General features: G+C 44.2%; 1 protein-coding gene across 1 annotated transcript in view; it reads right to left on the bottom strand.

The window, feature by feature from the left end:
• The window catches only part of valopa (vertebrate ancient long opsin a), a 119,993-nt gene extending 109,016 nt beyond the window's left edge, over positions 1 to 10,977 (bottom strand). Inside the window, exon 1 of the mRNA XM_070875027.1 lies at positions 10,635 to 10,977. Coding sequence (XP_070731128.1) covers positions 10,635 to 10,866 — 232 coding nt within the window. The 5' untranslated portion in view covers positions 10,867 to 10,977. The remainder of the gene's footprint in view (positions 1 to 10,634) is intronic.
• Between the last annotated feature and the right edge of the window lie 1,758 nt (positions 10,978 to 12,735).

The raw sequence follows: 12,735 nt of genomic DNA, 5'->3' as shown, positions 1-12,735 counted from the left end.
CGAGGAACCAACTAGAGAGCTGGCCATCCTAGACTAGGTGATGTGTAATGAGAAGGAACTAATTAGCAATCTTGTTGTGCGAGGCCCCTTGGGAAAGAGTGACCATAATATGGTAGAATTCTTTTAAGATGGAGAGTGACACAGTTAATTCGGAAACTAGGGTCCTGAACTTAAGGAAAGGTAACTTCGACAGTATGAGGCGTGAATTGGCTAGAATAGACTGGCAAAGGATACTTAAAGGGTTGTCGGTGGATAAGCAATGGCAAACATTTAAAGATCATATCGATGAACTTCAGCAATTGTACATCCCTGTCTGGAGTAAAAATAAAACGGGGAAGGTGGCTCAACCATGACTAACAAGGGAAATTAAGGACAGTGTTAAAACCAAGAAAGAGGCATATAATTTGGCTAGAAAAAGCAACAAACCTGAGGACTGGGAGAAATTTAGAATTCAACAGAGGAAGACTAAGGGTTTAATTAAGAGGGGGAAAATAGAGTACGAGAGGAAGCTTGCAGGGAACATAAAAACTGACTGCAAAAGCTTCGATGAATATGTGTAGAGAAAAAGATTAGTGAAGACAAACATAGGTCCCTTGCAGTCGGATTCAGGTGAATTTACAAAGGGGAACAAAGAAATGGCAGACCAATTGAACAAATACTTTGGTTCTGTCTTCACGAAGGAAGACACAAATAACCTTCCAAATGTACCAGGGGACAGTAGGTCTAGTGAGAAGGAGGAACTGAAGGATATCCTTATTAGGCGGGAAATTGTGTTAGGGAAATTGATGGGATTGAAAGCCAATAAATCTCCGGGGCCTGATAGTCTGCATCCCAGAGTACTTAAGGAAGTGGCCCTAGAAATAGTGGATGCATTGGTGATCATTTTCCAACAGTCTATTGACTCTGGATCAATTCCTATGGACTAGAGGGTAGCGAATGTAACACCACTTTTTAAAAAAGGAGGGAGAGAAAACGGGTAATTATAGACCGGTTAGCCTGACATCAGTACTGGGGAAAATGTTGGAATCAATCATTAAGGATGAAGTAGCAGCGCATTTGGCAAGCAGTGACAGGATTGGACCAAGTCAGCATGGATTTATGAAAGGGAAATCATGCTTGACAAATCGTCTGGAATTTTTTGAGGATGTAACTAGCAGAGTGGACAAGGGTGTATTTGGACTTTCAAAAGGCTTATGACAAGGTCCCGCACAAGAGATTGGTGTGCAAAATCAAAGCGTATGGTATTGGGGGTAATGTACTGATGTGGATAGAGAACTGGTTGGCAGACAGGAACTTGAGAGTCGGGATAAACGGGTCCTTTTCAGAATGGCAGGCAGTGACTAGTGGAGTGCTGCAGGGCTCAGTGCTGGGACCTCTTTACAATATACATTAACGATTTAGATGAAGGAATTGAGTGTAATATCTCCAAGTTTGCAGATGACACTAAGCTAGGTGGCGGTGTGAGCTGTGAGGAGGATGCTAAGAGGCTGCAGGGTGACTTGGGCAGGTTAGGTGAGTCGGCAAATGCATGGCAGATGCAGTATAATGTGGATAAATGTGAGGTTATCCATTTTGGGGGCAAAAACACGAAGGCAGAATATTATCTGGATGGCGGCAGATTAGGAAAAGGGGAGGTGAAACGAGACCTGGGTGTCATGGTTCACCAGTCACTGAAAGTGGGCATGCAGGTACAGCAGGCGGTGAAGAAAGCAAATGGTATGTTGGCCTTCGTAGCTAGGGGATTTGAGTAGAGGAGCAGGGATGTCTTACTGCAGTTGTACAGGGCCTTGTTGAGGCCTCACCTAGAATATTGTGTTCAGTTTTGGTCTCCTAATCTGAGGAAGGACGTTCTTGCTATTGAGGGAGTGCAGCGAAGGTTCACCAGACTGATTCCCGGGATGGCTGGGCTGGATCAACTGGGCCTTTATTCACTGGAGTTTAGAAGGATGAGAGGGGATCTCATAGAAACAAATAAGATTCTGACGGGACTGGACAGGTTAGTTGCAGGAAGAATGTTCCCAATGTTGGGGAAGTCCAGAACCAGGGGACATAGTCTTAGGATAAGGGGTCGGCCACTTAGGACTGAGATGAGGAGAAACTTCTTCACTCAGAGAGTTGTTAACCTATGGAATTCCCTGCCGCACAGAGTTGTTGATGCCAGTTGATTGGATATATTCAAGAAGGAGCTAGATATGGCCCTTACAGCTAAGGGGATCAATTGGTATGGAGAGAAAGCAGGAAAGGGGTACTGAGGGAACGATCAGTCATGATCTTATTGAATGGCAGTGCAGGCTCAAAGGGCCGAATGGCCTACTCCTGACCTATTTTCTATGTTTCTATGAGATGCACACATAGGGCCCAAATCTCCCCAGGCGTTGCTCTGTTTTTATTGGAGCAACTTGATTTTTCTGAAGCATCTTTTTAGTTACAATTTTAGCCATTTAATTTGCGCAGTGTCAATGAGTGAGTTCGTTTTTTTTTTAAGTTTAGTTTTTTTTTCAAAAGGGGGCGTTACCAGCCACTTATGCCTGTTTTGATCATTTAAGCAAGTTTAGGCAGTTAAAAGTTACTCCAAACTAACTTAGGCCAGTGTAAGTGGGCACTCCTGTATGTTCAGAAAAACCTTGCGGTGACTTAAGAAATCAGCGCAGGCAGCCAGAGATGAGGGGGGAAGGGGACCTTGCAAAGCACTAAACACCTTCACACAGTAAAGAAGCATAAATACATTTAAAGCACCAAGCACTAAACAAAGCACAAAAAGTAATAAGCAATTAATTAACAAATAAAAAAATAGAAGGAACCCTGCACCTAAAGCACCAAGACCAAAGTAACAAGCAATCAATCAATCAATAAATAACAAATGAAAAATAGAACTCCTACCTTAGGGAACGCAGCGGGCCGCTGATGAGGGAGCCCATTCGGCCAGGGCTAGGGCCCGGTGTGCATCGGGCCCCTCCCACACAGACTGCAGCGCGCACTCACAGATTCGGCCTGCCAGGAGCTACTGCACATGTGTGCAGACTCTACCGTGCATGTGCAGAGGTCCCGGCACTGTTTTCAGCGTGGGATCTGCCTCCATCCCCAATCCACTGGGCCACGCTACGCCACCACCGAGGAGAGGCTGGGGAGCGGCCAGAATCGGGAAGAAGATTTTCAGCGCGCTTGGAGGCCGACAAAAGCGGCACACCTTGGGTGAGAGCACCAGAAAAAGGGGTTGGGGAAATTTGAGCCCATTGGAAGTCCAAGAAAACAGAAAGTACAAGAAGATATACAATTTGGGATTAAAGACATATGCAAGTTGGTCCGTTTTTCCAGATTATTCTTTGGATAGAACGTTAATAGCTTTAATTTCAAAACTGTGGCAACATCATAGGAATGGGAACTAGAACAGAACCTGTCCCACTGACATTTGGAGTCTGACTTGTGAAATAAATGTGCTCCTCTTGAGCCATAACTAGATTTCAAAATTCAAAGAAACACTCAACAAATCAACCAGTATAATCCAAAGAGTGCATTTGTGCAATGTTAGTATTGTTGCAGAAGAGTTTAGTGTAACCAGCATTGCAGTACAATTCTGGAAACGCATCTTGATTCCAACCTTACTCTATAGAGCAAGGCTAAGGGTAAAAAACCCAGGTAAATTTGGGGGGCAAAAAATCTGAGAAAATTCCTCTCCAACCCATCTAGGCAATCGAAACTGGTCCAGGAGATCATTCTGGCCTTGAATTCCCTGCAGTACCGACCTTCTATAAGAGGTGATCTCCACCGCAGTAAGAAACAAATCCAGCTTTCGCGTGAAGGAATTCAGAAAGTCTTCATCCTCTACATGAAACGACAACTTGTTCTAGAGGTCTACTCTTCGCTGGGAAAAGAACCACCTCCTCATGTCTAACCTAGATCTAGCCCTACACAACTTAAATTTGTGACTCCTAGTCCTGCCTAACCTATTTAATTGAAATAAACTGTCACCTGGAACACCATCTATTCCCTTCATTATCTTATAAACCTTAATCAGATCCCTCCTAAGTCTACATTGCTCTAATGTATACAGTCCCAACTCTTTCAGTCTATCTTGATAACTAAGATGCTTTAGATTTGGCATTAGTCCAGTGGCCTTCTTCTGCACCCTTTCCAGAGCCTCAATATCACATACCACGTGAGGAGACCAAAACTTGTCACAGTATTCCAAGTGCGGCTGACTAAGGTATTGTACAAGGACAAAACAGTACGTCTCGTCTTATACTCAATTATCCTATGGATGCATGCCAATACCATATTTGCTCTAGCTATCACTGCATGGCATTGCTTATGTACCTTGAAGGATCTATGCACTAGAATGGCCAAATCTCTTTCTATCACTACCATCTTTAATGTCTTTCCCTGGAGGGTATATGAATGTTGAGCATTGGCCCTGCCCACATGCGTAACACTACACTTATCCAACTTATACATAATTTTCCAGTCTTGAGCCCAATATCCCAAGACATTAAGATCTAGCTGAAGCAGATGAGCATCTTTTACAGTTCTAACACTATTCATCATCATAGGCGGTCCCTCATACGAGGATGACTTGTTTTCACACCAAAAGGGATGAGTTCGCAGATGTTTCAATGAAGGACCCGATATTCCAGTTCTGAACTCCAGGGGTGGAAGATGCCTGCGCATGGATTTTTTTAACGTGTGGTGACTGTTGCACACCAGCCACACACGGGCTTGACAGAGCTAGGCCTTTATCCAGTGGCAAGGGTTAACCAGGACGACTGGAGACCTCCTTTGCTGCATGGACCTAGTGAGTACACATATCGCAGTGTGGGCTGGTCTGTGCTGCCCCGGGCCCTCGGCTCTTCTGGGCCCCGTAGCCCCATTTCCTGCACCTCCGCCACGATCTCTCGCCGCTCCTCCACCACAAAACATTCGCCGCACCTCCACCATGATCTCCCACCGCACCTCTGCACCAAACATTTGCCAAATCTCCGCACCTCTAACACTATTGATGATATGTTTGCAATGTTTGTCTGTCCAAGTGAAAACTACAGCATCACTCACTTTTAATTGTATCACAAATAGATAATAAACAGCTCATTAGCCTTGGCTCAGTGATAGCATTCTTGTCTCCGTGGCACATGGGCATGGCTTCTGGCACAACTCCAGAGATTTGAGCACATTACACTTGAGTGCAATGCTGATGGAGTGCTGCATTGTCAGAACTGCTGACTGCTGTCTTTCAGATGGGATGCTAATCTGAGGCCTAGTCGGCCATATGATTCCATAGTATTAATTGAAGAAAAGGGTACTTTTCATGATGTTGTGGTCAACAATTATTCCTCAACCAACACCACCAAAAAACAGATTATCTGGTCATTTATGCCATTGTTGTTTATGGGATTTTGCTGGGTGCAAATTGTCTGCTGTATCCTGCCCTACACTAAGTCACGCATCTCCAATCTCCATTAAGTCCCCATTCAGTGAGGAGAATAGTAACAGACTTCAGGAGGACATAGACAGACTGCTGAAATGGGCAAACATATGGCAGATGAAACTTAATGCAGAAAAGTGTGAAGTGGTTTAATTTGGTAGGAGAAATGAGGAGGGACAATATAAACTAAATGATACAATTTTAAAGGGGGTGCAGGAACAGAGAGACCTGGGGGTGTACTTACACAAATATTTGAAGGTGGCAGGACAAGTTGAGAAAGCTGTTAAAAAGGCATAAGGGATCTTTGGCTTTATAAATAGAGGCAGAAAGTACAAAAGCAAGGGAATTAGGCTAAACCTTTATAAAACACTGGTTAGGTCCAAGCTGGATTATTGGGGTCAATTCTGGGCACCATACTTTAGGAAAATGTCAAGGCATTGCAGAGGGTGTAGGAGAGATTTACTAGAATGGTACCAGGGATGCAGGACTTCAGTTATGTGGAGAGACTGGAGAAGCTGGGGTTGTTCTCCTTAGAGCGGAGCAGGTTAAAGGGGGGATTTGATAGAGGTGTTCAAAATCATGAAGGGTTCTGATAGAGCAAATAAGGAGAAATTGTTTCCAAGGGCAGAAGGGTTGGTAACCAGAGGACACACATTTAAGGTAATAGGCAAAAGAGCCAGCAGCCACATGAGGAAAACATTCTTTTATGCAGCGAGTTTTTGTGATCTGGAATACACAGATTGAAAAGGTGGTGAAAGCACCTTTCAAAAGCAACTTTGGAAAAAAAATTGTAACTTTCAAAAGAGAATTGGATAAATATTTGAACGTTTGTAACCATCACCCCATAGACACACTTGTTTTTTTTGTTGCTGGGCTATGGGGAAAGAGTAGGTTAGTGGGACTAATTGGATAGCTCTTTCAAAGAACCGGCACGGACACAATGGGCCGAATGGCCTCCTTCTGGTCTGGATCATTTTTTCATTCTATGATTCCTCCAAAGACCTGATTCCTTCACTCGATCATCAACAGTAGAGTCTTCAGTCAACTCGACTCTCTCTAAAACATCATGCCCGCTAGTTATCTTCCCACCTTTAAAAGCCTCATCAAATCCTGTCTCTTCACCCATGCTTGGTTGAAACTGTTCAAATTTTCTACCATTGATCAACAAACATTTCTTCCATATGAAATGCTTTAAGAAATGTATTATGTTAAGGATGCTTGTCACCAAAAGTAGATTTTTGTCAGTTCAATTTTTAACTTTGCAAAGCACTAAGAAAGAAATGAGACTACATTGCCATCTTTCATCTGTGTAGAGTGAGGGCTCCAGAATATCCATATAAAAAAATCCATAAAAGTCAAAAGGTACAAAAAAAAGAAGTGTGTCTATGGGGTGATGGTTATTAACCTTCAACTGTCAGTTAGATACTTTACAATACAATGACCTAAAAAGGTTCATTTTTTAGCTAATTGAAGATGGATTTCACACTATAAGCAACGCAGAGCCAAATAGTATAAGGTCACCTCTTTGGGCATTGTAGCACCAAAGGTATAATATTCAGGACCCCATTATACTACTACCACCGCACATTACTAAAATCTAACCTGCCACCCGTTTGGGCCACAAGATCCCAGTTATACTGCTAGCTGTGTGTTAGTGCAGATAAGCTTGTCTGGCTGTGTGATTTTCCATGCATAGAGCTTCACTCATCTGGTAGCCACATGTTGGTTACATTTTAATGTTAACAAAGAGTTGACAGGACAGCTGTCTCTCGTGGCTTTAAAAAAAATTGGCTTTAAGTTTCTTTGCAGTCAAATGGACCACCTGAGATCTTCACTTTGTACCACTTCCAGTTACCCTCTTCAAGATGGCCCACAATGCTTGATCTGATTTGAGCAACTTCACAGCAAAATGTCACTGCAATGCCAAAACTGCTCAATGTCCACACAAAGAGGTAATAGATTGTCAATGGAAGGATGATCAGGTGGCTTCTGTTACTGGCTTGTTATCCTCCCCGCCAGGATTTCCTCTCCGCCCTGTGCCCAAGCGGAGCTTAACGCCTAGGCGGTAAAGATGAAAATCTTCCCCCATGGTGTGGAGCATAACTGACCAATAACTTTTATACTTCGACTTGTCATTTCAATGCTCACTGCGGGGGAATTTCTAATATAACTGACTCCTATGATTGAAGAGGAAACGTGTCTCGGTTCCCAATAGTCCCTATTAACCGTGCAACTTTTGCTAATGTGAAACGAGACTGAGGTTTGCCCAACTGCAGTAAAAGGTGTTATTGGTTCCATGAAACCATGCAGAAGCATCGTCTTAAAGCTCAGCGTTATCCCGAATGCTTGCACTGTGGACCGCTATGACACTGATCGCTTAAGGCAGCTCCTGAAATTTCGGTTTTATGATCTACCAGTTCATGACAAAAACAGATATATTCCCCACCTTTAATTCCAAGGAAAGCACATTACCTGGACTCCAGTTCTGATTTGAACATTGCATCTAGAGCCCTCTGGATGTCTACGGACATACAGGGTAGGATAAAGAAAAAAAGGGAAGCTTATGATGGATACATAGAAACATAGAAAATAGGTGCAAGAGTAGGCCATTCGGCCCTTCGAGCCTGCACCGCCATTCAATGAGTTCATGGCTGAACATGCAACCTCAGTATCCCATTCCTGCTTTCTCGCCATACCCCTTGATCCCCCGAGTAGTAAGGACTACCAAGGGCTAAATACCAAGGGCTAAATACTGCAGAATCTCTTGCGGAATATAGAAAGTCCAGGGATGAGATCAAAAGGAATATTAGGAAAGCAAAGAGAGAACATGAAAAATTCTTGGCAATTAAAATCAAGGAAAACCCAAAGATGTTTTATAAATATATTAAGAGCAAGAGGATAACTAAAGAAAGGGTAAGGCCTATTATAGAGACCATAAAGGTAATCTGTATGTGGATGTGGAAGATGTGGGTATGGTTCTTAATGAACACTTTGCGTCTGTTTTCACAAAAGAGAGGGAAGGTGCAGGCACTGCTATCGAGGAGGAGGAGTGTGAAATATTAGATGGAATAAATATACTGAGAGGAGAGAGGAGGTATTAAGGGTTTTAGCAGCTTTGAAAGTGGATAAGTCCCCAGGCCCGGATGAAATGTATCCCAGGCTGTTAAGCAAAGCAAAAGAGGAACTAGCAGAGGCTTTGACCAGCATTTTCCAATCCTCTCTGGCTTCAGGTGTGGTGCCAGAGGACTGGAGGGCTGCTAATGTGGTACCTTTGTTTAAGAAGGGAGAAAGGGATAGGCCGAGTAATTGCAGGCCAGTCAGCCTAACCTCAGCTGTGGGAAAATTATTGGAAAAACTCCTGAAGGACAGGATAAATTTACATTTAGAAAGACATGGGTTAATCAGGGACAGTCAGCACGGATTTGTAAGGGAAGGTTGTGTCTGACTAACTTGATTGAATTTTTCGAGGAGGTAACAAGGAGGGTCGATGAGGAAAGTGCATATGATGTGGTATATATGGATTTTAGCAAAGCTTTCGATAAGGTCCCACATGGCAGACTGGTCATGAAAGTAAAAGCCCATGGGATCCAGGGCAAAGTGGCAGGTTGGATCGAAAATTGGCTCAGAGGCAGGAAGCAAAGGTATTAATGGTTGATGGGTGTTTTTGTGACTGGAAGGATGTTTCCAGTGGGGTTCCGCAGGTCTCAGTGCTAGATCCCTTGCTTTTGTGGTATATATATATCAATGATCTAGACTTGAATCTAGATATGATGGGGGTATGATTAAGAAATTTGCAGATGATACAAAAATAGGCTGCGGACTACAGGAAGATATCAATCAACTGGTCAGGTGGGCAGAACAGTGGCAAATGGAATTTAATCCAGAGACGTGTGAGGTAATGCATTTGGAGAGGGCTAACAAGGAAAGGGAATACACATTAAATGGTAGAACATTGAGCAGTGTAGTGGAACACAGGAACCTGGGAGTGTATGTCCACAGATCCCTGAAGGTAGCAGGCCAGATGGATAAGATGGTTAAGAAGGCATACGGAATGCTTGCCTTTATTAGCCAAGGAATATAAGAGCAAGTAGGTTATGCTTGAACTGTATAAAACACTGGTTAGGCCACAGCTGGAATACTGCACTGTTCTGGTCACATTACAGGAAGGACGTGATTGCACGAGTACAGAGGAGATTTATGGGTATGTTGTCGAGAGTGGAGAATCTTAGCTGTGAGGACAGATTGAATAGGCTGGGTTAGTTTTCCTTGGAACAGAGGAGGCTGAGGGGAGACCTAGATGTAGTGGATAGAAAGGGCCTATTTCCCTTAGCAGAGGGGTCAACAACCAGGGGGCATAAATTTAAAATAATTGGTGGAAGGTTTAGAGGGAATTTGAGGGGAAATTTCTTCATGCAGAGGGTTGTGGGGGTCTGGAACTCACTGCCTGAAAGAGTGGTAGAGGCAGAAACCCTTACATTTAAAAAGTACCTGAATGTGCACCTGAAGTACCGTCATGGATCTAGAACTGGAAAGTGGGATCAGACTGGATAGCCTCTTGTTGGCCCGTGCGGATACGATGGGCCGAAATGGTCTCCTTCCGTGCTGTAAACTTGTACGATTCCATGATTCTAAGACGTTCGGTGCAGTAGAAAGACGGAGCACATTTCGCTGCATAACTCGCAGTGCTGAAGTCCTCCATATAGTTACCGCCTCCGACCGGAGCTCCGGACAATGAGAGGCACCGCCAACTCGGCAAGTTCAACTCAACAAGCTGATGTAACCGCGAACTTACGAATGAGCCTATTTTAGATTAAATTTACAACATCGACGTTAGGGCAGGCGATATATTCATGGCTGGCTGTGTGAAAGTCTCGCTCACCTATTGCAGTCTGAGCTCCGAGAGGCTGGACAGCAGGCGTGGGTCCACTGCCGGAATCCAGCTCCAACACCGTGTCTTCCCAGCGAGAAGCAGCAGGACTCTCCACCGAACAACATGACTGGAGCGGCGCTTGGAGGGAACACTAACAGGTCGGATGTTGACACCCTCCTGTGCCAAGTTATGTACTTAGTGTGTGGACATGTCTGAATAGTGTATATTACATTATTGCCATCCCTATTCACGTTTCGCTTTCTATATCACAATCTCCTGTAATATTTGGCAAATATTTGCTACAAAATCGGATTCCAGTAACTGACTTCTAAAAGTAAAACCACTTACCAAAAAAAGTGACGGCAAACCCTTCCAAAACGCACGCCCAGGCTCCCAGGACGAAGTATCCATAAAGGTTGGTGATAAAACTGAGAGTCCCGCCAACAGCCGAGACGAGGAAATCAGCCAGGGACAGACTGAGAATGATATAATTCAGAGGCTGCCTCAACTCCTTATATCTGTACGTCACCAGCAAGACCGTGAAGTTTTCAGAAAGTGATAAAAATGTCACGAAAAACATCAAAGTCGCCAAAAGTGTGAAGTTCCAGGGTTCGATGGTGAGCAGGGGGCCATTGAACGGGTCTGCGGGCGGGAAGACCACATCTGTGTCCTCGGAGGGCAGAGCTCCGTTCACAGCCCTGCTCCACGAGGAATTCATCCTTTACACACACAAATCCGAGAAACTCACCAATACCATCCAGCAATCACTATGGGCTCACTAAATGTTGACAAAAAAGAAAAGTGCAAAGTATAAGGAGAGAGGTAACCCTTTAGATTTAAGAACAGGTTTTCCCCTTTTCCAGCATTAACTCTTCTTCACCCTGGGATTCTGCGCGATTAATGAAATTATCTGCCGGCATGGACATCTGACAACATGTTCTTTGCCTGGAGGGGGAGGGGGTAAGAGGAATCTTCTATGCTGAAATCAGTTAGAGCTGGGCTATAGTTTGCAGTGTGCAGCAAACGGATGATTTTTTTTTGGGGGGGGGGGGGGGTGGGGGGCGGGGAGCGGAGAATGGGCTCCTGCAACAAAGTTGCGCAAATTCTAAACAAGGAAATTGAAAGGAAAAATATTGAGATGCATTTTTTTAAAGTAAAATCTAAACCTCATCATCCTCCCCCCCCGGTGCATACAGGTTATTGTCAAACTACAAAATGTAGGACAAAGGTCTGGTTGCGGTGTTTTCCACCATACAGTGCCATCGACACGTCGGGAACTTAATTCACCATATAGACCATCTCAAAAGTGAAAATTACCTTCTCCATGTGAACCAACTTGCTACATGCTTTCTTGTGATTTTAGGCGATCGATTAGTCCCCAGTCGACAGATACAAAGTATGCAGTGTAATAAAACAGGTTGCAAATCAACCGGATTTATGGAATACGAGATGCATTATCCAAAGCAGAAAAACATGTGGAGAAGATTTTGTTAATCTTACACCCGCAACCTGAGTGATAGATTTCAGTTTGCTGCAGCACGTTCAATACTAGCTGATAATCGCTAAGGGATCTTTAAATAGGGGCTTAAATTATAATGTCTTTCCTATTTATTCTGAATGTTTTAGCTCGGGGAGGTGGCGGGGGGATTGTAGCTTGTTGCTCCAATTAAGTTCTTACATACCATTACTATTGACTTTAACAACACTTATATTTACATTGATACACTGGGTGATGTTTGTCATTGGAGGAGTTACTGACTGGCAGTGTGATGACAAGTAGTATCCAAGGCTGAATGAAGCCCAGGTATCACAAGCTGGTGGCTGCATCTACACTGATGTTGTCAGTTCAGTCCGCTCATATTTATTAAGCTCAGAAATCCCTCTCAACTATTTCCTGGATCATGTCACTGGCATTCTCACGGAAACAAAATAGCAACGCTTGGCAGTAGCTAACGATAACGATAAGACAACGATAAGATAAAATTATAGGACTTTACATCTTGGGCCGAAATTCAGGGTCCCAGGAAGGAACGTTACCGCAGGTTTTCGGCGGCGATTGGGCAAAATGGACTGGCCGCAATGTTCTGGCCAATTGGCCCCCACGATGCATTTTTAGCGGGAGTTTCTTCGGCGGTGCGGACTTTCACCGCAAGCCGTCGACTTCCGCCGCGGGATGGGGCTGGCGGCCGTGGTGACGTCATGAGGGTGCGCGCCACCCATATTCAGGTAGCTTTTTGTTGGATAGTGCCCCCGCCAGCTTTTTGGGTCGATACACTTTGCCATGCTACTCGACACCGCTGGAGGAGAACGGAGGATTCCCGTGATCGGGGGTATTTTTGGTGAAAAAACTTTTTGAGTTCATTTTGTGCATTTGGCTAAGTTGCTTGAGTCGTGTTCATCACTTTTGGGAGAGCTTTGAGGACTTTTACCTCTCACTTTAGAGTGGAAG

Source organism: Pristiophorus japonicus, chromosome 3 (assembly GCF_044704955.1).
Source record: "Pristiophorus japonicus isolate sPriJap1 chromosome 3, sPriJap1.hap1, whole genome shotgun sequence".
Lineage (NCBI taxonomy): Eukaryota > Metazoa > Chordata > Chondrichthyes > Pristiophoridae > Pristiophorus > Pristiophorus japonicus.
The sequence above is the reverse complement of the archived record's forward strand: the minus strand, read 5'-3'. Positions and strand labels throughout refer to the sequence as shown.